This window comes from Notolepis coatsorum (assembly GCF_963971535.1).
Source record: "Notolepis coatsorum genome assembly, chromosome: 15".
Classification (NCBI taxonomy): domain Eukaryota; kingdom Metazoa; phylum Chordata; class Actinopteri; order Aulopiformes; family Paralepididae; genus Notolepis; species Notolepis coatsorum.
Window position 1 is genome coordinate 60955986 of NC_140179.1, and position 25406 is coordinate 60981391.

The 25406-nt window shown below is 48.2% G+C and overlaps 1 protein-coding gene across 1 annotated transcript in view; it reads left to right on the forward strand.

Annotated features, from left to right (window-relative positions):
• Positions 1–25406, forward strand: part of ryr2a (ryanodine receptor 2a (cardiac)) — a gene marked incomplete at both ends in the record, with an annotated part of 432832 nt that overhangs the window by 384903 nt on the left and 22523 nt on the right. The window contains 1 exon segment of the mRNA XM_084331016.1: positions 2693–2735. Within this exon segment, the coding sequence (XP_084187142.1) occupies positions 2693–2735 (43 nt within the window).

Below are 25406 nucleotides of genomic sequence, written 5' to 3' on the forward strand. Positions count from 1 at the left end.
GTACTGTATGTGTGTCTCAGAGAGAGATATTAATGTCTGCATGTATGTGTGTCTCAGAGAGAGATATTAATGTCTGCATGTATGTGTGTCTCAGAGAGAGATATTAATGTCTGCATGTATGTGTGTCACAGAGAGAGATATTAATGTCTGCATGTACTGTATGTGTGTCACAGAGAGAGATATTAATGTCTGCATGTATGTGTGTCTCAGAGAGAGATATTAATGTATGCATGTATGTGTGTCTCAGAGAGAGATATTAATGTCTGCATGTACTGTATGTGTGTCTCAGAGAGAGATATTAATGTCTGCATGTATGTGTGTCACAGTGAGAGAAATATTAATGTATGCATGTATGTGTGTCTCAGAGAGAGATATTAATGTCTGCATGTATGTGTGTCTCAGAGAGAGATATTAATGTCTGCATGTACTGTATGTCTCAGAGAGAGATATTAATGTCTGCATGTATGTGTGTCTCAGAGAGAGATATTAATGTCTGCATGTACTGTATGTGTGTCACAGAAAGAGATATTAATGTCTGCATGTATGTGTGTCTCAGAGAGAGATATTAATGTCTGCATGTACTGTATGTGTGTCTCAGAGAGAGATATTAATGTCTGCATGTACTGTATGTGTGTCTCAGAGAGAGATATTAATGTCTGCATGTACTGTATGTGTGTCTCAGAGAGAGATATTAATGTCTACATGTATGTGTGTCACAGAGAGAGATATTAATGTCTGCATGTATGTGTGTCTCAGAGAGAGATATTAATGTCTGCATGTACTGTATGTGTGTCACAGAAAGAGATATTAATGTCTGCATGTATGTGTGTCACAGAGAGAGATATTAATGTCTGCATGTACTGTATGTGTGTCTCAGAGAGAGATATTAATGTCTGCATGTATGTGTGTCACAGAGAGAGATATTAAAGTCTACATGTACAGTATGTGTGTCTCAGAGAGAGATATTAAAGTCTACATGTACTGTATGTGTGTCTCAGAGAGAGATATTAATGTCTGCATGTACTGTATGTGTGTCACAGAGAGAGATATTAATGTCTGCATGTATGTGTGTCTCAGAGAGAGATATTAATGTCTGCATGTATGTGTGTCACAGAGAGAGATATTAATGTCTGCATGTATGTGTGTCACAGAGAGAGATATTAATGTCTGCATGTATGTGTGTCACAGAGAGAGATATTAATGTCTACGTGTACAGTATGTGTGTCTCTGAGAGATATTAATGTCTAATGTATATGTGTGTCTCAGACAGAGATATTAATGTCTAATGTATGTATGTCTGTCTCACTGAGAGATGGTGAAATGTCTACATGTATATATGTCTCAGAGGGAGATATTACTACATATCATATATATCTGTCACCCTTACTGCAGTAGTCTGCTATACTACGAATATATTATATTATTAATTATATATTCCACTGTCCATCACAAAGCACCGGTTCCCTGATGAGTTCATCACATAAATTAATTGGTTTTCAGTTGATAGATGAGAGATAAGACACTCTGGAGGAGAGAGAGAGAGAGAGAGAGAGAGAGAGAGAGAGAGAGAGAGAGAGAGAGAGAGAGAGAGAGAGAGAGAGAGAATTAGAGTCTCCCCTTAACAGACATATAGTTAATTTATCACCATTCCCCTGTGACCTCCTCTGCTATCGTTATCTCAGGTAATCAGCGCTCTCTCTCTCTCTAGCAGTAATTACAGCTTAATGTAGGTGATGAACTCTGCATCTGATAGTGTAATCTCTCCTCTGCCTAAATGCCAGCACCCTGAGAGGCCAGTGGTTTTGCCATGTTCATTTAGTCCATAAGTAACTAATAGCACCGTGAGGCAGTCAGGATAGGATCTGATATGCAATACGTCTAGAGGTGGAACAATTTAAACACTTCTATTCCTGTTATTTAGACAGATGATTCAATGCATCGTAAAAGCTCATTAATCTGGCTACAGATTTTATTCGATTCAAATCAATTATACGTTTTTAAAAGGGTAATAGTTATACCGATTTGACAGAGCTGATTTGGTTGGTAATAACAGCATGTATGCTATTTAAACCTCACATAGAGGTGTTGGCTCGCATCGTCATGTTTATGAATCACTTAAACGTAAACGTGATTAATTATGCAGTTGGATTTCCATATTCATGATCACATTTGCATTGTTGTTTGTTTTGTTTTGACATCTATCAGCAGTTATTGCTGTTGCGCTTAGGCGCTGTTTGCTGTTTGCTGCCGTTAACTGTCTGCTGACCACCATCATATAGGACCTTGTTTCAGGGACCCCTGTCTGTTGTTGGTGTGATTGATTGATTCATTTTTATTTGACATTTAAAAAAATTAGGGCTGTCAAAGTAATGCTTTAACTTTGGAGATTAATTTAAATTATTTAAAGCGTTACATTTTGTTTATCTAGATTAATCTATGGAGTGAAAAATGTTCAACGTTCTGAACTGAATGTGAATGAAATAATGAACATTGTATGTCCTGGTTATTAGACAAGCATTACATATTTAATGTAAATAATCACGCTTACCGTTTATGGAGGGAGGGAGGGATGGACGGACAGATGGATGGATGAATGGCCTTGAAGATAATTTACATAATGTGATAAAACAGATTTAACATCCATCAATTACTGGAAAAGTTTAATTCATCAACTGTTTCTTTTGTTTTACAGATCTTTCCCAAACAACTACTGGGATAAGTTTGTGAAGAGAAAGGTAGGTTGAAAAACACCTAGCACTACTCCCACCCACACTACAGACAGACCCTACTCCCACCTACACTACAGACAGACCCTACTCCCACCCACACCACAGACCCTACTCCCACCCACACTACAGACAGACCCTACTCCCACCCACACTACAGACAGACCCTACTCCCACCCACACTACAGACAGACCCTACACCCACCCACACTACAGACAGATCCTACACCCACCCACCCACCCACCCACACTACAGACAGACCCTACACCCACCCACCCACCCACACTACAGACAGACCCTACTCCCACCCACACTACAGACAGACCCTACACCCACCCACACTACAGACAGACCCTACACCCACCCACACTACAGACAGACCCTACACCCACCCACCCACCCACACTACAGACAGACCCTACACCCACCCACCCACCCACACTACAGACAGACCCTACACCCACACTACAGACAGACCCTACACCCACCCACACTACAGACAGACACTACACCCACCCACACTACAGACACTACACCCACCCACACTACAGACCCTACTCCCACCCACACTACAGACAGACCCTACTCCCACCCACACTACAGACCCTACTCCCACCCACACTACAGACAGACACTACACCCACCCACACTACAGACACTACACCCACCCACACTACAGACCCTACTCCCACCCACACTACAGACAGACCCTACTCCCACCCACACTACAGACCCTACTCCCACCCACACTACAGACATACCCTACTCCCACCCACACTACAGACAGACCCTACTCCCACCCACACTAAAAACCTTATAACTAACTTTATTTCAACCAAAGATGCTTAAACAATAATGTTAGTGATAGAAGGGAAAGCTTGCCAATGTTCATGAGGCAGAATTATTACAATAGCCGATAATACATTTTCCCAATGATAAATCCCTATATGGGTGGACCACGCGGGAAACTAAAGTGATGTCAGACTACACCTCCCTAGTGACTGTATGGTTTATAATCCAGATGTTCTCAAGTCAAGATATACTATACGAATAAAAGGCCAGCCTCTTTCTTACATATTGTTTCCCAATATATCCTGGTATCTACTGGCTCTGTTTCCCTGCATTTCTCTCTGCAATTAGGATTCTGTGTTAATTATTATTATGATCCTATATCTTGTGATTCTGTGTGTTAATGATGAACAGATGGCTACAGGTTGATTATAGATTATAGATGTAGCATAACAGTTTCTGACGAGATGATAATTCATCATCTGGGACCAATTTCAGCATCTCTGTTAGGATACTGTTGTGATTCAACAGCAAAAACCTTAGCTCAGCTATATAAGGATGGAGGAGGTGGATGAGGTAGAGAGGCTACAGTATATAAGGGTGGAGGATGTGGATGAGGGAGGGAGATTACAGTATACAAGGATGGAGGAGGTGGATGAGGTAGAGAGGTTACAGTATATAAGGATGGAGGAGGTGGATGAGATAGAGAGATTACAGTATATAAGGATGGAGGAGGTGGATGAGGTAGAGAGGTTACAGTATATAAGGATGGAGGAGGTGGATGAGGGAGGGAGATTACAGTATATAAGGATGGAGGAGGTGGATGAGGTAGAGAGGTTACAGTATATAAGGATGGAGGAGGTGGATGAGATAGAGAGGTTACAGTATATAAGGATGGAGGAGGTGGATGAGGTAGAGAGGTTACAGTATATAAGGATGGAGGAGGTGGATGAGGGAGGGAGATTACAGTATATAAGGATGGATGAGGTGGATGAGGTAGGGAGGGTATATAAGGGGGGATGAGGTGGATGAGGTAGGGAGGGTATATAAGGGGGGATGAGGTGGATGAGGTAGGGAGGGTATATAAGGGGGGATGAGGTGGATGAGGTAGGGAGGGTATATAAGGGGGGAGGAGGTGGATGAGGTAGGGAGGGTATATAAGGGTGGATGAGGTGGATGAGGTAGGGAGGGTATATAAGGGGGGATGAGGTGGATGAGGTAGGGAGGGTATATAAGGGGGGATGAGGTGGATGAGGTAGGGAGGGTATATAAGGGGGGAGGAGGTGGATGAGGTAGGGAGGGTATATAAGGGTGGATGAGGTGGATGAGGTAGGGAGGGTATATAAGGGTGGATGAGGTAGGGAGGGTATATAAGGGTGGATGAGGTGGATAAGGTAGGGAGGGTATATACGGGTGGAGGAGACTTGAACACGAACAGAAGGACCTTGTTTTAAAACTGTTTGTGAATCTGCTCGCACACATACTGCAGTACCAGGTTTTGATTAGCTGATAATTGGACATCTGGGAACTATTTCATCCTCCATTCATGGAACAGCAGCTGCAGGCCGTGTCGAGACCGGCAGCAGCGATAATTGGCAAGTGATTATTTCCAGATAAAGAGAAAATCTAAATCAGCTGGAGTTCATAATAACAGCATTTACATAAAGCTGTCCTTTATTTGACAAATTCCTGACAAATGATTACAACAACAATAATACATCATTATACTCAACTGTGTTTTTGTGATTCTTTGAACAAAATGTATGAAGTTAATTTCTAACCGATACATGCCATTGTGACGGCGTCAATTCTGTTTTTGTCACGTGACGGTAGGGCTGACCTTGACTAGTCGAATAGTCGACTAATCGATCGAAAGGAGCCGTAGTCGACTGCCAACCTCTTAGTCGAATGCAAAAAAGAAAATCATCATTCAAAATCATTCTTTCCAAAGGCAAATAGGCCTAGAAGCGTGGCTAACGCTAATGGCGCACATTACCAGCAAGGCTAACTGCCTAAGAAAACTGGGCACAGAGGCACTGAAAGAGGATTTCACACACTAGACATATCAAGATGTATCCATCAGTGGACCAATTGCATGCTTTCGCAGAGGACAAGAAGCATTCAGTCGACTTCTTCAGACATTAAGCACCCCCACAGCCCAAATGGAATGATCCCCCAAAAGAAATAAAAAATAATAATAAATTGCATTCAGGGGCATAGACAAATTTCGGCCAATCAAAGTCGACTACACAAATCCTTAGCAGGGACAGGCCTACATGACGGTAACTAGAACTACACAACTAGTGTTTTATACAAGGTGTTTAAAGGGATAGTTCACTTTAGTAGAACTAGTTTCAGCAGTGTAACTGAGGGGTTACAAAACCCTGACTGTATTAAAGATTGTGATAGATTAAACCACTGCTAGTTATGTACTTTAATTACTGGCCAGACAGTACATCAAATATAGATGGTGAACACCCACAAGAACACGGCATTGACACAGAAATAGTATTTGAGGGTAATTTATTATTATTAGGCAACGTTAGGTTACAGAATGAGAATTAGGGTCGCGCTTGTATGGCGAAGAATATACGTAAAGTCAGTCAAGAGCATGAGTCACTAAGAATAGCAGGAATACTACGATGGGTCTAAGTTGACGCCACCTGTTGTATAGTAGCAATTATATAGGGCAACACTGGTACCGACTGGAGACAATGGGTTCCCTCCGGGGTGTAAGGCCTGGAGGGTAGAGGAATGTTCGGGTACTCCGTCTGATTCAACGAGGAATAAAGAGACTCCAGGTACAGGAGTCGGTTCTTGTAAACTCCCTTGATCAGCAGCAAAAGCAATAATTGTAATCCAAATGCCCGACAGCATTGATGACAGCTAGCCAGCCCCGTCCACGAGGCAGGCCCGAGTTGTAATCCTCACGAGGTTGAATCCCAAACGATAGTGGAAATCAACGATGCTCTTCTCCGGTGGTCACGTCCCAAATCAATATAATCCAACCAGGAATGGTTCTGCAATCGCCGACGCTGGCTCTCCTGTGCACTATACTTCACATTAAACTAGGTCGAACTTGACGTTACTTCACTAAACTCTGACACTTTTACTATTCTATTCGCACATGTTCTAAACGCACGGTTGCTCACTTCAATGTTACCGAACTTGTCACACTGCTGCTTTAGACGAACTGAATGAACCACTGCTGGGCACACCTGCGCCAGCATATATACTTAAGTGACAATCTAGTACCAAACCTCAGTTCTTGTCTGGTATCAATACACTGTCTCCGGGCATGTTCTGACATGCCTGAAACTCGCCCATTGCACCTGTCTGAGTGCGAGACTGCCTGGAGCCTAGGGCGCTATCCAATAAGGAGAGCGAAATATTACTATGGTTTGGACGCAGGTAAAGGGATATACCGTGTATATATAAATAATATACAAAGTATATAAAACAATAAAGGCAGATTCCCAGTTTAATCTGGCCCTTCACAACAGCCGCCTCCTAATTAGTCCGCACCTAATTAGTTAAAGGGAGACAGATTAATAGTCCAGTCAACTGCTCAATGTCTGTTGTGGGGAGTAGGGCAATCTACAAAGTCAGTGGGTCATGATCGTCATCAGGGGAGTCAGGGAGCCTCGGCAACTCTATCAGCCTCGCCACGGGTCGGGTGTAAGTCCGCCCTTGGACAATAACTTCTGCCGCTCTGACCTTTCCGTCGGCACCAGTGATCACTTTGCTTACGCGGCCGGCCGGCCACATAGCTCGGGGTAGTGACTGGTCTATGATCATAACGACTGTGTCCACTTTTAAGTTGTCCCTGTCCTTGACCCGCTTCTGACGGGCTGGAAGGGATGGTAGGGAGCTTAGGAGGAAGCGGGCCTGAGACTGGTTGATCTGTGCTTGGCTGTGTCTCCACATCCTCCGTCTGTTCCTCTTGTTTGGTCTGTACCCCGTCTGAGGAGGGGCCGGTTCCGGCCGCCCCATCAAGAAGTCGTTTGGGGTGCTGGGTTCGAGGTCAGCTACGTCGCTTGGAGTGCAGCTGAGGGCGGTGGAGTTCGGAACTCCCTCTTCTTGGGCCCACGGTTCTCTCACAGGCCTCTCGTCTAATGTCAATAGCCTCTCAACGGGCTGTACGAGAGAGTGGCCGGTGTCGCTCACCTTTGTATGCAGGCAGCGTGTAGACGTGGGTTGACTGTCAAGTCCGTAGAGGGGGCCCTGGAGCGTCCACCCCAGTCGGGTCTGAACCGCGACTGGGCATCCTTTGGGTCCGATGTGGGCCGCCTCAATTGGGAGAATGAGGTCCGCGTGGTCGGAGCCTATGAGCAGGGTCGGTGTGGCGCCGTCGATAAGCGGTATAGGTAGTCTGCGTAGGTGCTCGTACTTCGCCATCAGCTGTGGGATGGGGTAGTTGTAGCTTGACAGACCTATGTCATGGCCTGTAAATGCTTTAGTGATGCTGTACCGCTTCTCGGGCTGCCCGACCGCTGCTATTTTGAATGAGACATTTTCACCCTTTATGGTCTTCAGGTCTCGCTGAATAGTACGGATTGTCATTGTTTCTTTGTTACCCCGCAGGCCCAACTGGGCTGCGGCGGAAGCGAGGAGGAGAGTCTTTTCAGATCCATCATCTACATTTACATTTACATTTACATTTAGTCATTTAGCTGACGCTTTTATCCAAAGCGACTTACAAGTTCTGTACGACAAGCCATCAGGAAGGGCACAACTCTATCAGCTGAGCAACAATGTTCATCAAAGTGTTGAGTGCTACAGTGTAGGTTAGTTTATTAGGACAAGTGCATGACAGTACGGTTAGTTAGGGTTAGATTTTTTTTAGTTTTTTTTTTTTTTTTTTTTATTCAGATAATGGTTGAAGAAGTGCGTCTTTAGTCGACGGCGAAAGATTGGACGTGATTCGGCTGTCCTAACTGGGGTGGGTAGTTCATTCCACCATTGTGGGGCAAGGACTGAGAATAGGCGACTTCTCTTTGATGACCCTCCCGGAGCTTGGATAGGAGTAGGTCTGAGGCGGCCAGAAGATGCAGAGCGTAGGGGTCTTGAGGGTGTGTAGTTAGAGACCATTGACCGGAGGTCAATCTAGGACGGCGTAAGTGTCCATGACCTTGTCCTCGTAGCTCAGGAGCACTCTGACCACTTTGATGAGCACTCGGGGGGTCCCGCTCTGCTTGGGGTCTATGTGGAGCACTCCTGTTGGTGGGTTGCCTTGTCGGGCTAGTCCTTTCTTGTGGGCCTCGCGCAGTGTATCGCAGCGAGCGTGGTCCTGTGTGTTCGTCCTACTCCACTGATCCATTTCGGCGGGGGTCAGTTTCTGGTAGGCTTCACACCGTGACATGGAGTGTCCGCTGCGGCAGTAAGTACACCAGGGGGGGGCCAATGGATCTTCTGTAGTGGTGCCGACTCGCGGTAGTCCGAGTAGCACCGTGACTCCCAGTGTCTGCTGTAGCAGTCAGGACACCAGGGGGGGGGGTCCAGGACTGGTTTGTGGTGACACCGCCTCGGCCTGGTACATCACCGTGACGGGCTTACTTTGTTGTCCTGGCGGACGCTTGTTGCTGTCGTGCAGGACCTCCAGGTGGGCGCCGTCGCACTTGCTGCATCTTTTCTTTAGGCGGCACTCAGCTGCCATATGGCTGCGCGCGCAGCGGAAGCAGCGGCGGTTCGCTTTGATCCACTGACTCACCTCGTCAGCGGTCAGCCTCTTGAAGGTGTCACATTGAGACAGCCAATGTTCATTTTCACAGTACTGACAGACAGCCTTCCACTTCTCCTTGACGTGGGTGTTGTGGCTCGTCTGCCGTGGCTCAACCTCGGCTTGGTGCATAACTGTCACGGACCGGCGGTTGTCGTTGAACCTTCTCGGTCCATCTCTAGGGTCAGAGCCACTCCACACGAATGTGTCCAATCGTAGACTGCTAACTTCCCTGGCGAGGAAATCAGCTAGGTCTAGGAGGGATGGTTCTGGGCCGTTGGGGTCACTGTGGTCTCTCTGCCGCCGAAAACGCTCTTGACGGGCTGGAGGGAGCTTCTCCAGTATCCGCTCCACGTTAGAATTTGCATACAGTTCATGTCTCCCCTTCTCCTTTTGGGACCCCAGCATCCCCATGAGGGATTGTACCTTGATAGAGAGGTCATCCAGTGCTCTATTGTCTTTGGCTGGGGGGAGGCGGTCGATCTCTCGTATTTCTTGGATCACGTAATCCCATATGCGTCCATAGCGCTGGTCGAGGGCCACCAGAGCCGCGGAGTATGGGGTGCTTGAGTTGGAATATGCCAGCGCTATGTTATGCGCTCTGGGCACCTTGAGATGCTTGAGGAGGATGGCATATTTGTACGACTCGTCGGGGACATCGGACAACATAGTCTCCAAACACATGCGTAATTCCGTGTACTGTGCTCTGTCCTCGCGCGTAAAGTCTGGGAACGTCGGTGTGCCAAGGTAAGATGCCATGGATGGCTGGGACACCGATGAGCGTAGGGGGAGAGGCCTCCTGGGCGAGTCTCCCCGTACGTGGGGTTGTGGGTTAGTGCTGGGTGGGTACCAGAGGCCGGGCCCCCAGGTGCTGCTCCTCGGTGCTGACTGTGTATTAAACTCAACCTTGGTTTGGGTCGGGGGTTCGTAACGCAGTGGCTCGGGGCTGGGGTCGGGGCTGTACTGGGCCTCCTGGTCCAAAGTAGGTTCGTGCTGGTGGGCTTGATATCCCTCCTCTTCCTCCGCTAGGTCTTGGAGTCTTCTAGTTAGTCTCTCGGCGACGTAGGCCGGTTCTTCCCGTTGGCTGGGTCCCGTATGGACCGGTCGGGGAGGGGGCTCGGCGACGTGAACAGGTTCTTCCTGCTGGCTGGGTCCCGTGTAGATGTGTCGGGGAGGGGAAGGTGCCCTCGACCCGTGTCGTGATGATCTCCGGGAGCTCCGCGTGGAGGAGTGGGGGGTAGCCCTCTGGATCAATTGTTCTATCATCTGCGCCTGCAGGCGGTCCCGCTCCGCTTCGCGCTGTGCATTGGCGGCGTTGCGCTGTGCATCGCGTTGCGCGTTGGTACGGTCTCGCTGAATGGTTTCTTCAGCCTGGAGGCGCCTCTCTTCCAGTCTGATGGTCATCGCTGTGTCGGCCTGGAGGCGACTCTCTTCTAGTCGGATGCGTTCTCGCTCGTTCTGTTGTTGCGCCTGGAGGCGTTCTCGTTCCACTGCAGAGTGTTCGCGCTCACTAAGTGTCTGTGCTTGGAGACGGTCTCTTTCGGTTGAAGCTGTCAGCGTGGCGATTAAGGCTTGCGCCAGTCTCTGGTCAGCCTCGCTGGGGGATGACACCGATGGAGGTGATCGGGCGTTGACAGGGCTTGGTGGAGACCTGTTCTCCTGGCGCGCTCCGAGGTCTATCTCTTGAGCGCGGTACTCTTCTCGTGGTTGCGCGCCGAGGGCTGTCTCGGGTACGCGCTCTTGGGTTGGTTGTGCACCGGGGTCTATCCCTGGAGCGCTTTCTTTATCCTGGAGCGCTCCGGGGTCTATCCCGGTGACGCTGTCTGGAGGGATAGTCACGTCATGTCCCGCTTGGTCCCCCCCGTGAGCTAAGTCAGTTTTGTTTGAACCCTCTGGGGTCTCTACTGGCGGTGCCGCCAAGTCGATAGGAGTGGGCATGCTTAAACTATCCGTTTTATTCGTATTTAACGTCCGTTTAGATAAGCTAGGGGGTAGAACGAAAGCGAATTCCTCCAGATATGGAGGTAGCTGACGTTTGCGCTGCGGGCGTTCTAGCTTAGGGGAGCCGCTTGGGGAGTGTTCACCGCTGGCCATGTTAATATTAATATTATATTAAATATTACACTGATACCCTCCGGCTCGAAGGACCAATTGTAACTGAGGGGTTACAAAACCCTGACTGTATTAAAGATTGTGATAGATTAAACCACTGCTAGTTATGTACTTTAATTACTGGCCAGACAGTACATCAAATATAGATGGTGAACACCCACAAGAACACGGCATTGACACAGAAATAGTATTTGAGGGTAATTTATTATTATTAGGCAACGTTAGGTTACAGAATGAGAATTAGGGTTGCGCTTGTATGGCGAAGAATATACGTAAAGTCAGTCAAGAGCATGAGTCACTAAGAATAGCAGGAATACTACGATGGGTCTAAGTTGACGCCACCTGTTGTATAGTAGAAATTATATAGGGCAACACTGGTACCGACTGGAGACAATGGGTTCCCTCCGGGGTGTAAGGCCTGGAGGGTAGAGGAATGTTCGGGTACTCCGTCTGATTCAACGAGGAATAAAGAGACTCCAGGTACAGGAGTCGGTTCTTGTAAACTCCCTTGATCAGCAGCAAAAGCAATAATTGTAATCCAAATGCCCGACAGCATTGATAACAGCTAGCCAGCCCCGTCCACGAGGCAGGCCCGAGTTGTAATCCTCACGAGGTTGAATCCCAAACGATAGTGGAAATCAACGATGCTCTTCTCCGGTGGTCACGTCCCAAATCAATATAAACCAACCAGGAATGGTTCTGCAATCGCCGACGCTGGCTCTCCTGTGCACTATACTTCACATTAAACTAGGTCGAACTTGACATTACTTCACTAAACTCTGACACTTTTACTATTCTATTCTCACATGTTTTAAACGCACGGTTGCTCACTTCAATGTTACCGAACTTGTCACACTGCTGCTTTAGACGAACTGAATGAACCACTGCTGGGCACACCTGCGCCAGCATATATACTTAAGTGACAATCTAGTACCAAACCTCAGTTCTTGTCTGGTATCAATACACTGTCTCCGGGCATGTTCTGACATGCCTGAAACTCGCCCATTGCACCTGTCTGAGTGCGAGACTGCCTGGAGCCTAGGGCGCTATCCAATAAGGAGAGCGAAATATTGGACGCAGGTAAAGGGATATACCGTGTATATATAAATAATATACAAAGTATATAAAACAATAAAGGCAGATTCCCAGTTTAATCTGGCCCTTCACAACAAGCAGTCTTACCTCTGCTGTCCTGTCGCGTCTATGCTTTCGGCAACTGGCTTGTCCTTCCGCGTTGCTCTGATTGGCCACTGATCTATGCTAGTTTCGCCCCTATGCCGGTATGAGCATGCGCATGAGCCTAGATAATAATAATAATAATGCGCGCACGCTCGCACACACGCAGGTTTAATAATAATAATGTTTTGCCCCCACGCCGGTAGATAATAATAATAATGCGAGAGCCCTCGCACACACGCAGATTTTGCCCCCACGCCGGTAGATAATAATAATAATAATAATACTTAGACAAACGCACGCAATTGGCACAAGTGTAAATTATGCATTCGTCAATCAGTTTTAACATCGATGCACTTAGCTCAACTTGTTCGTCAGCTTGCTGTGGAGCCTATGGTCACAAGTTCAAATCACTCTTAGTTAATTTTTTTTCTTTTTTACGTTTAATTAATTTATCATCTCTCTCAATCGAAATAACGTTCATCGCTCTATATTAACGTAACTAGCTATTCATATCAATTGAAATAACGTATTGTTTTCATCTCTATATTAACGTGATTCTATCAACACATATAATATGCTCTTGCGCGTGACGCGACTTTGGGCTTCATTATTCAGCCACAGGCAGGAGTTTTTAGATCACAGGCTGGTCATGCATAATCTCGCCCACCAGACTCTTCTACCGAATTGACTAGGTTGCGCAAGTCAATCAATAGATTACACTTTCTGTAGGCCTAACACTCACCTACTCATTCTGTTGTGACACAACATGACATGTTCGGGTTGTCACCTTCCGTGATCATGTTTGAACCAATGTGTAAAAAATCTGTTTTAGATTAGGCTGTAAAAATCTGTTCTATAGGCTATATTTAGTCTAGTTTATTAGACAAAGCATTTAAAAATACTTTGATGAGTCTACATCAATAGCATTAGCCATACATTGTCAAGGTTGACAGAATAAAGTCTATATCAACTTATTGCCATCATGGACCAATAACAGAACAGATTGACAGGTGGTGACAAAGCACAAGACTGGGCATTTATTTAAAAAACATACATATATACTCAAATGTACCTCTGCTTTGGCTTGGCTGAATAGCAGTGATCGTCCATCTTAGTTAGTTAGGCGTTAGTTAGGCGACTTTTCAATCAATCAATCAATCAATCAATCGTGTAACATACAGCACACCAGGGCCCCGTTCCCCGTACCTGGCTAACTGAGTTAGCCGGATAATCTCCAGCATAGCCTGACTTAAGCCAGAACTTTCCATTCCCCGACGCTCGATTTTCTAAATCACCATAACAACAGATCAAAAAGTTTGAGCCTGGTCGGGAGCAGGGTTAAGTTCAGTTAGCTGGATGAACCATGGCCACGCCCCCGCAAAGAAATGCCAGCTCGCTTCCTGAAATATTTCTCACAGTCTAGAACCATTATACCATTCTGAATTATGTTTTTGTGCTTCATTTTCCTAGAGGGGGCTTTTGAAATGTATAATAATAGAACTAAATGCTGATAATAAATCATATTGAGCCTATAGATTTACTTTGTCCTAAATAAAATAATGCACGTCATATACGGCGCTCGGAGTCGCGATACACACTGCATGTGGTTATTTTAATAACGGCGCATTGCAAATGTGAATCCCGCAGGGATATTTTTAATGAATGAAACCTATCGGCCGTTTGGCTCTGATTAGTTTCATATATTCTCCGCTGTAGATTTGCTTAACGGAGCGCCCGGATTGTGTTTCATTCAAGCATAAAATTGAAGTTTCTATGCGTGGATTGTGGTTTTTGTGTGATATTGTAACCAGTGGTGCAGTGGCAAATTGACAGTAGGTCAAACGCTCCACGAGCGTGCGCGTGCGCGCGCATGCACAGTTTTTTTTGGCTGCTCTCGTCCTGCAGCTGGATACTATTGCCTCACAGCGCGGCCGTCAGCGCGCGGCCCAGAGAGCGCCGCTGGCTCTGCGGCTCTGCAGCTGCATGCTTCTCCGGGAGTCCGGTTGGATAATGCCATGTAAAAAGCGATTGCGCGTACTTCAGCCTCAGTGACCGAGGTATAACGCTGTTATACCGAGTTATACCAGCACTGCACCACTGATTGTAACTGGGATTAGAGATGAGATGCGCTGTTTGACGGATTTGAGAAATTGAATGAGCTGTTGACGTCACATTAATGCATTTGAGAATAAAGAGATAAAACTTAATTCAAAAGAAAAATATTCGAAACACGGGTTTCTTGTCCATTGATGGATACACAATGGATATATCCTGTCTGCCACAGTGGTCCAACGGCTAGTGCTCAATCCTGTCAACCCGACGACCCGAGTTCGAAACCCCGCGTTTCCAATATAATTTTTTTGGAATATAATATTAATGATTATACGCAAAAGTAGCCTAGTTTTAAGTTAAAATATTATAAATCTACATGCATTGAGGATGTCATTCTTTATATAGCTCTAAACGTGCACCAAAGTATTTACATTGCAAAAAGAAGAAAAAGACTAGAAGGAGGGGGATTCGAACGCGGGTCGTCTGCGTGAAAGGCAAAAGGACAAACCGTCACACCACAGTGCAGATTAGTAAAACATCCACCATACATCAATCAATGGATAAGAGAGCCGTATCCTTATTCTGAAACAGTTGAACTACTTATTTTCGCTAGCAAGATCTCATTTGATTATTCAATCCATAAACCTACTGCCAGCAGGAACGTTTAAAGAAATATAATCTGATTGATTGGGGTAATGAGGGATTTAAAATTAGCCTATAGATTATGCATTTAACTTGTCAGCGAGGCTATTGAGCCGCCTGCAATCTGTTAATAAAGTTTTAAAACAATCAATCAATCAATGCCGTTAGAAGATCAGGATTTCTGTGATCGACACCTGCTGTCTTTTCAACTGAAGTGGCCGCGCGCAATTATCCAGAGTCTCAAGTCTGGTTCGAGTTAACGAGACTGAATCAGCGTTCGAGGAACAGGAAAATCCCGGCTTCAAACATCGGGTTAATTGAATCTGGATAATGGGACTCTTGATCGACTTAGTTGAACCAGGTACGGGGAATAGGGCCCAGGTAATAAAATGCATTAACAACACTGTTCTGAAGGATCAGATTAAACCGAATATATATATTTATTTATATATATATATTTAATTGTATTTGTATATCCCCTGATATCCCTTGTATATTCCTTGTACAATATGCATTGAATATCCCTTCTAGTCTACTGAACATCCCATAATAGTCTCCATTCTACCATTGGACGAGACCTTGGTGCCAGGTCGCCATACCCCTCAGACCAGGTTCAATCGTACCGCTCAACATGTATGGACAAGTCCTAGTTCCGCGTAGGAATATGTCTACCGCACCACTAATGGTACTATTTGTTCATAGTGCGTATATATACTGCGCTATTAAAGTAGAGCTTTCTTTTAGTCCAGTTCCTTACCCTCCAACAGAGTGACAGACGCAAAAGCCTCCCCGCGAACCACGTGTGGGCAGTAAGGCCAATTCGGCCCAGTATCGGCATTGAGACATCGTGTATATTAATATTTGAATAGTCATATTTGGCACTATATCGTCGAGTTGGACGTATTCTATTAAGCTAATAATAGTCTATTCATATGTAGTGCCTCGTGCGGTAAGAGTTCTATAGTAATCAGCACCCCCATCGTTTCGGGCATCAGCTGGACGCTTATCCAGGGTGGTTGACCCCACGTGAAGCTGCACCCGAGGAGCTCCAGGCCAAAGAGCGAGTGGACCTGTATATTGGATTATTCTACCGACGACGGCTAGCCTTCCCCGGCTTGGATTATGCTTTGAGTACTTTGATTATTCTATGGATAAAGGCCAACACTGCGGTGTGTTGGAAATACCCCCCCCGGAGAGGACGACAGGTGAGAAGACGCTCTACACGACGAGGTCGCCTCACGTCTCTCCATCGTGGACCGGAGGATGCCGGCCACAGAGAGTCCAACTGCTTTCATCTGTGGATCGAGGATCGCTGGGCACCGGGTCGCACGACTGTGGGCTCTCCCAGGATACCCTCGGCCAGACGGGATACAGCCAGACTCTACCCCCCCCCTCCAGCTGTCCTACAAGCAGTCGGAACCTCCCCCTAGTGTATCCAGCTATATAATCATTCAAGTATCATTGCTATTGTTCCCTAAATATTCCAGGTTGTATATTTGCTTCCTGCGCAATCAGAGATTGGACATTCGATATTGATCTACCTACGAATACTCATTTGCCATAAAAGTGCATACTATTTCAAATCATAAATGTAATTAAGTGATCGTTGTACATACCTTTTGCTATGTATTATTATTAAACGCAGACTTTCGACTTGGTACATTTGTGTTGGATCCGTTTCATCAGGTGGGAGTGTTTATCATAATTATTTATACCTAGTACTGGGTGGCCAGAGTCTAAAGTACAAGAGGTAGTGGTAGTAAGTATCATATCTAACAATACAGTCAGGGAATTGTACCCCTCAGTTACAATTGGTCCTTCGAGCCGGATGGTAATCAGTGTAATATTAATATAGTGTTATTAATATTAAAATGGCCTATGATGAACACTCCACGAAACGATCCTCCTAACCAACAACGCCCGCGGCGCAAACGACAGCTCCCCCAGTACCTAGAGGCTTACGCTGTCAGTCAACAACCTAGTCTTCTACCAACAGTAAACGCGGTAAAACTAGAAAGTAAAATTATGTCTAACCCTAACGACCAGGCTACCCCGACCATAGAGGCCCCTATGGGTTCTAACGTAACTGACCCAGCTCACGGTGGGGACCAGGGGGAACCAGACATGACTTTACACCCCGCCAATACCGAAGAAGTAGTCCCCGACGAGTCCCGGGAGGAAGACAACACTACCGAGAGAGAACTCGGCACGGAAGAAGATGAGGAGAGCACCGTGGAGATAGAGCTCCAAGACTCCGCACGGAGTACCCCAAGGGACGGCTCCCCTATACAACCGTCTTCTCCCAGCGAGGCAGAGAGGACACTACAGCAGGCATTCCTTGTCAGCCTGAAAGCCTCTACTGAACGCGATAGACTCCAGGGTGAACGCGATCGATTGCAGATACAGCAACGGAGCGAAGAAGAGCACATACGCCTGGAAATAAGACGCATTCAGATGGAAGAGAATATGGCAAGAGACCGGGCCGACGCCCAGCGCGCCGCCACCGGTGCCCAGAGAGAATCGGATCTCACCAAGCGCGAAGCCGAGCGCGACAGAGCACAAGCGCAACTAATAGAACAGCTGATCAGAAGGACAACACCCCCTCCCTCCACCAGAGGCTCCAGGAACTCGTCTAGACATCACTCCAGGGCGGCATCCCCTAGCCGAGTAAGCGACCCTGAACTTGACCAACAGACGAGGTTTATACCCCCCGCAGACCCCCTTCCCCAACCGGTCCAAGCGAGACCCAGCCACCGGGAAGGAGCAGCATACACTGCGGAGAGGCTAAATCAGAGACTACAAGCCCTGGATGACCTAACGGAAGACAAAGAGGAAGAGGAGGAGAACCACGCCCGACGACAGCACAGTACTCTACCGGACCAGGAGGTCCAGTACAGCCCAGGCTATACCCCCGCGGAGCTGCGCTACAGACCCCCGACGCTATTCACGGGTGAGCACGACGCACGACCCGCACCGAGGAACAGCACCTGGACCAGCGGGCCATGGTACACAGCCGGTACCAGCCCACGCCAAGGAGCAGGAGGAGACTCGCCTAGGAGGCCTCTCCCCCAACGCTCGCCGATGTATCAACAATCCGCGTCATACATTGGCACACCTATGGTACCAGACTTCACCCAGGAGAACCGGGCCCAGTATACGGAGCTCCGCATGTGTCTGGAGACAATGTTGGTGGATGTCATTGATGAACGCCATAAATACGCGATACTACTGAAGCATTTAAAGGTACCCCGCGCGCACAACATAGCGCTCGCCTACGCCACTTCCACGACCCCATACACCGCAGCGCTGGTAGCGTTGGACCAGAGATATGGACGTATATGGGATTACGTGATCCAGGAGATCAGGCACATCGACCGCCTACCCCCAGCAACAGACAATCGAGCACTGGACGACCTGTCCATCAGAGTGCAGTCCCTAGTAGGGATGCTGGGAGCGCAGAGGGAAAAGGGTAGGCATGAACTATACGCCAACTCAAATGTAGAGAGGATCTTGGAGAAGCTACCGCCCGCCCGACAGGAGCGCTTTAGGCGGCAGAGAGACCACCGAGACCCTAATGGCCCCGAACCGAACCTCCTCGATCTAGCCGACTTCCTGGCGAGAGAAGTCAGCAGCTTACGGCTAGATACATTCGGACGGAGCACCCCTGGCTCCAGAGAAGGAACCAGGAGACTAAATGATGGAAGAAGATCGGTGACTGTCATGCACCAATCGGAGTCAGTGCCAAGCAGTAGGAGCCACAGTACCCCCTCAAGAAAGGAGAAGTGGAAGATAGTGTGCCCCTACTGTGAGAAAGAACACTGGCTGTCACAATGTGACTCATTCCCCAAGATGAATGCGGAGGAAGCGAGTCAATGGATAAAGTCCAACAGACGCTGTTTTCGCTGTGCGCGATCACACATGGCAGCCGAATGCCGCTTAAAGAAAAAGTGCAGTCGGTGCGATGGAGCCCATCTGGACATACTCCACGACAGTAACAGACGGCGGCCTCCACCCGCACCATCAAGCAGCAAAGCAAGCGTCATGTACATCGACCCCGCCAGCAGCAGCGGAGCCAGAGTGCTCTTAAAGGTAGTCCGTGTGACATTGAGCTACCAGAATAAAGTCATGGACACTTACGCCGTCCTTGATGACGGGTCAGAGAAGACCCTTCTGCTCGCGTCCGCTGCGGCCCAGCTAGGGCTGCGGGGGAGCGAAAACCAAATGACAATTCGGACAATAAGAAGAGATTTGAAAACGATAAAGGGCGAGAATGTCTCATTCTCTATCGCAGCAAGCGGCCAGCCCGAGTGACGGTACAGGATTACAGACGCTTTCACCAGCCAAGAAATAGGACTCTCGCGGTACACATACCCCGTAGCCAAGCTGATGGAGAAATATGTACATCTACGCAAGCTACCGATCCCACTCATAGACGGTGCTACCCCGACACTGTTGATAGGCTCCGACCATGCAGACCTCATTGTCCCGATAGACCGGGTTCATACCGGACCCAGAGGCTGTCCTGCAGCAGTCGAGACCCGCCTAGGATGGACTCTCCAAGGCCCACTCGCCAAATCTCTCAACCGAACCACAGCCACTAGCTGTCTCCACTCCCGAGTCACAGAGGGAGACACCGCACTCCTGCAGCATGTAGAGAGGCTATGGACCTTAGAGCAAATGCCCTTTAAGAACGAAAAGAAAGACATTCGCTCTAAAGACGACATCTACGCCATTAACCTCCTCGAGACGGGAACAAAGAGAGTCCCAGTCAGCGGCGTGTTGAGATACGCCACACCACTCCTGCAGCGGGAAGGGATGCCTACCTTTCACGCAAAGAAAGACGCCACAGAGCGGTACCTACTAAACACAGAGCGGCGCTTAGCCAAGGACCCCGCCCAAGAAAGTGTATACCGCGCTGAGATTGAGAAGCTCATCACAGCGGGACACGTCACAAAGATTGACATTAAAGAGGCCGACCAGACGACTGAATCGTGGTACGTGCCCCACCACAATGTTCATCACAACGGCAAAGACCGCATCGTGTTTAACTGCAGCTACCAGATCGGATCCCACAATCTGAATAAAGAGCTATTGCCCGGTCCTACACTCGGCCCCTCCCTACTAGGCGTACTACTCCGCTTCCGCCAGGACAAGGTGGCTATCAGCGGGGATATCAAAGGGATGTTCCTGCAGGTGAGATTAGTAGAGGAGGACAAGCCCCTGTTGCGGTTCCTATGGAGAGAGAGGCCAGGAGATGAGCACCCAGCCATCTACCAATGGGAAGTCCTCCCTTTCGGAACTACATGCAGCCAATGCTGTGCTACATTTGCACTACAGAGACATGTCGCAGAGGACCCAGCAGCGGACGAAGAGGTCCGACACAGTGTGAAGAACAGCTTCTACGTAGACAACTGTCTACAAAGCGTTTCGACCCAGGAAGAAGCCGAGGCTCTCCTACTTAAACTCCGCGCCTCTCTGATCAAAGGCGGCTTTGATCTCAGGCAGTGGGCCAGCAGCGATCCGCACGTACTGCGCAGCCTCTCCTCCGAGGACAAGGCAGCGAGCAGCGAGACCTGGATGGCCACAATCCCAGGAGAAGCCCAAGAGATGACACTAGGACTAGTGTGGCGCTTCAAAACAGATTCGCTCCACTATAGACACAAACCCCTGACCACGGAGCAGGGAAGGTCGACGGCAATACCGACCACCAGACGGAGTGTGTACAGAACACTCGCCCGACAATATGACCCGTTAGGATGTATACTACCGTACACCACCAGGGCAAAGATGATTGTACGAGCATTGTGGGACAAGGACCAGGGCTGGGACGACCCCATTCCCGCACAACTTGCATCCACCTGGAGAGAGTGGGAGATGGAACTCCACTCACTCCCAGGCGTTAATATACGCCGAAGCTACTTCCCACCCACGGTGAGGCCAGAGACATGTAAAATGGATCTACACGTCTTCAGTGACGCCTCCGAGGTCGCCTACGGATCAGTAGCCTACTTGCGGGCCCAAGAAGAGGGGGGAGAGATCTACACAGCATTCATCCTCGCCCGCTCGAGAATAGCCCCACGCAAGCAACAGTCTATCCCACGTCTAGAGCTCTGCGCAGCCCTCGCAGGAGCGCATCTAGCCACGCTCATCCAACGTGAGCTCACCATTCCGGTGCATAGAACAATCCTGTGGTCAGATTCCACGACAGTACTCGCCTGGATCAAATCGGATTCATGCAAATACAAAGTCTTCGTGGGAGTCAGAGTCACTGAGATTCAAGAGTTAACCGGAGAGTTAACCGGAGAAGCAAACTGGCGCTATGTTGATACAAAACACAACCCAGCTGACGTCATCACCCGGGGAATGTCCCTAGATGACTTAACCCGTCATAACATCTACAGTGACGGACCAGCATTCCTCAAGCTCCCGGAAGGAGATTGGCCCACGCCCACCCCGAGGGAAGCAAGTGACGAGGAGGCTGAGAATAAGAAACCCATGTTCTGTGGATTGAGCACTGTTGTCTCCGCAGACCCCAACATAGACGATTGCATTACCATAGAGAGTGCGCAGCAACGGACATTCCTGCGGCACCACCCAGAGATTCAGTCCCCCGCTGATATGTCAGCAGCTGACTACGAGGAAGCAGAACTGCTTCTACTGCAACGAGCCCAGAGAGACTCGTTCCCCGATGAACTAGACTGTCTACAGGGAGGAAAGCCCGTCCCATCAGACAGCAGATTGATTCATCTGGCCCCCGAGAGTGACACACATACCCTCATCAGAGTGGGTGGTCGCCTGCGGAGAGCCCCCAATTTACCGGATGACATTAAGTACCCGATCGTATTGAACAGCCGACATAAGGTCACAGAGCTGATTATAAAGAAATACGACGAGGATGTACACCACGCAGGAGCAGAGAGAGTCTTCGCGGAAATCAGACGTCGTTACTGGATACTTCAAGGAAGAGAGGCGGTGCGACGCTTCCAGCGAACCTGTCTAGACTGCCGAAAGTGGCGCGCGCAGCCCAGCATACCACGGATGGCTGACCTACCTCTATGTCGCCTCCGACTCGGCGACAAGCCATTCCACTCAACAGGCATGGACTGTTTTGGCCCGCTGCACATAAAGAAAGGAAGAGGCACCGAGAAGCGGTGGGGTATTGTATTCAAATGCATGACCACCAGAGCGATACATATCGAGCTCCTTCCGACCATGAGCGCAGACTCATTCCTTATGGCATTCCGAAGATTCACATCACGGAAAGGAAAACCGTCTACATTATTGTCCGATCACGGGACAAACTTCAAAGGCGGAGAAAGAGAGCTGAGGGAGAGCTTCCAAGCTATGGGCCCAGAACTTAAGACCCACCTCGCTCCAGCCCAGATTGACTTCCAATTCAACCCCCCAAACGCACCCCACTTCGGTGGAACTTGGGAACGAGAAGTACGTTCTATAAAGACAGCCCTGTACGCAGTACTTGGGGCCCAGACTGTGGCGGAAGAAGTCCTAATGACAGTCCTCACGGAGATTGAGGGAGTATTGAACTCAAAGCCCCTCGGTTACGTCTCCAGTGATGTAGCAGATGTCGACCCAGTCACCCCCAACACCCTCCTGATGGGGCGGCTAGATCCCGCGTTACCCCAGACAATGTACCGGCCTGAAGAAGCGAACGGCCGACGAATGTGGAGGTACAGCCAAGTATTAGCCGACAAGTTTTGGAGCAGTTTCCTACTGCACTACCTACCGTCTCTACAGACCCGCCAGAAGTGGGTAAAAGAGAGAGACAATTTGACGGAAGGAACAGTCGTCATGATTATTGACCAGTCACTACCCAGAGCTATGTGGCCGGCTGGCCGCGTAAGCAAAGTGATCACCGGTGCCGATGGCAAGGTCCGCGCAGCTGAAGTACTCGTCCAAGGGCGCATTTACACCCGTCCTGTGGCGGGTGTAAAGAACTGCCCCGACTCCCAGACACGATCGATGATGACCATGACCCTATGACTTTGTGAGTTGACTGACCCTTACAGCGAACCCTTGAGTGGTAGACAGTGCGGTTAATCTGTCTCTGCTTAACTAATTGGGTTGGGACCAATTAGGGGGCGGCTGTTCTGAAGGATCAGATTAAACCGAATATATATATTTATTTATATATATATATTTAATTGTATTTGTATATCCCCTGATATCCCTTGTATATTCCTTGTACAATATGCATTGAATATCCCTTCTAGTCTACTGAACATCCCATAATAGTCTCCATTCTACCATTGGACGAGACCTTGGTGCCAGGTCGCCATACCCCTCAGACCAGGTTCAATCGTACCGCTCAACATGTATGGACAAGTCCTAGTTCCGCGTAGGAATATGTCTACCGCACCACTAATGGTACTATTTGTTCATAGTGCGTATATATACTGCGCTATTAAAGTAGAGCTTTCTTTTAGTCCAGTTCCTTACCCTCCAACAGAGTGACAGACGCAAAAGCCTCCCCGCGAACCACGTGTGGGCAGTAAGGGCCAATTCGGCCCAGTATCGGCATTGAGACATCGTGTATATTAATATTTGAATAGTCATATTTGGCACTATATCGTCGAGTTGGACGTATTCTATTAAGCTAATAATAGTCTATTCATATGTAGTGCCTCGTGCGGTAAGAGTTCTATAGTAATCAGCACCCCCATCGTTTCGGGCATCAGCTGGACGCTTATCCAGGGTGGTTGACCCCACGTGAAGCTGCACCCGAGGAGCTCCAGGCCAAAGAGCGAGTGGACCTGTATATTGGATTATTCTACCGACGACGGCTAGCCTTCCCCGGCTTGGATTATGCTTTGAGTACTTTGATTAATCTATGGATAAAGGCCAACACTGCGGTGTGTTGGAAATACCCCCCCCGGAGAGGACGACAGGTGAGAAGACGCTCTACACGACGAGGTCGCCTCACGTCTCTCCATCGTGGACCGGAGGACGCCGGCCACAGAGAGTCCAACTGCCTTCATCTGTGGATCGAGGATCGCTGGGCACCGGGTCGCACGACTGTGGGCTCTCCCAGGATACCCTCGGCCAGACGGGATACAGCCAGACTCTACCCCCCCCCCTCCAGCTGTCCTACAAGCAGTCGGAACCTTCCCCTAGTGTATCCAGCTATATAATCATTCAAGTATCATTGCTATTGTTCCCTAAATATTCCAGGTTGTATATTTGCTTCCTGCGCAATCAGAGATTGGACATTCGATATTGATCTACCTACGAATACTCATTTGCCATAAAAGTGCATACTATTTCAAATCATAAATGTAATTAAGTGATCGTTGTACATACCTTTTGCTATGTATTATTAATAAACGCAGACTTTCGACTTGGTACATTTGTGTTGGATCCGTTTCATCAGGTGGGAGTGTTTATCATAATTATTTATACCTAGTACTGGGTGGCCAGAGTCTAAAGTACAAGAGGTAGTGGTAGTAAGTATCATATCTAACAATACAGTCAGGGAATTGTACCCCTCAGTTACAATGCCGCTACATGCCTCCCAACTGCAGTCTTCCTTGCTGTGGCTGGTTGCGGTAAAACCTTTCAGCGACACAGCTGGACTGTAGGACGCGCCGCTGTTGTGAGAAGCGGTGGGTTCCAGGTTGGTGAGTAATGTTTTGCTTGCGAGCTCCACTTGTCTGTTAGTGCTATGGGGGCTAGTTGACAATGTTTACGAACATCGGCCCCAGATTAGGGTCCTTTGTTCAGCCTCTTAGGCGACGGCGGAGGACCTTGGTTTGAAGCCCATTATAGCAACTAGTGGGCCACGGCCAGTAGAACTGGTGATCCCAGGATCTCTGGACGCGTGGGTACTTCTCTGTCACCGTATAGGCCCCGTCTCTCATATGCAAATGAGAGTTTACCCTAAACGAGGAAATGTGCTACAGCCCAGATGGGAATTGTGCTGGCTCCGCCGTATGTTGGTAAAATCACCGTTGTAAAACTGTGTTAACATCTCGTTTCACTTTTCTCTTAAAAGGTGAGGAGGGTTTTAAAACGGCGGCCTGTCTGAGTGTGACTTGTTGTATCGTTGTGTACGAGTTCAGGTGGTAGCTGCTTAGCTTGCGTGCTAGTTGTGGCCTACTGTGTTAGCCAGTCAGCTTTTAGCTGCAGCGCTAGCTCGCTGTGTTTACCAGGAGCCTGTTGTGTCACTAGG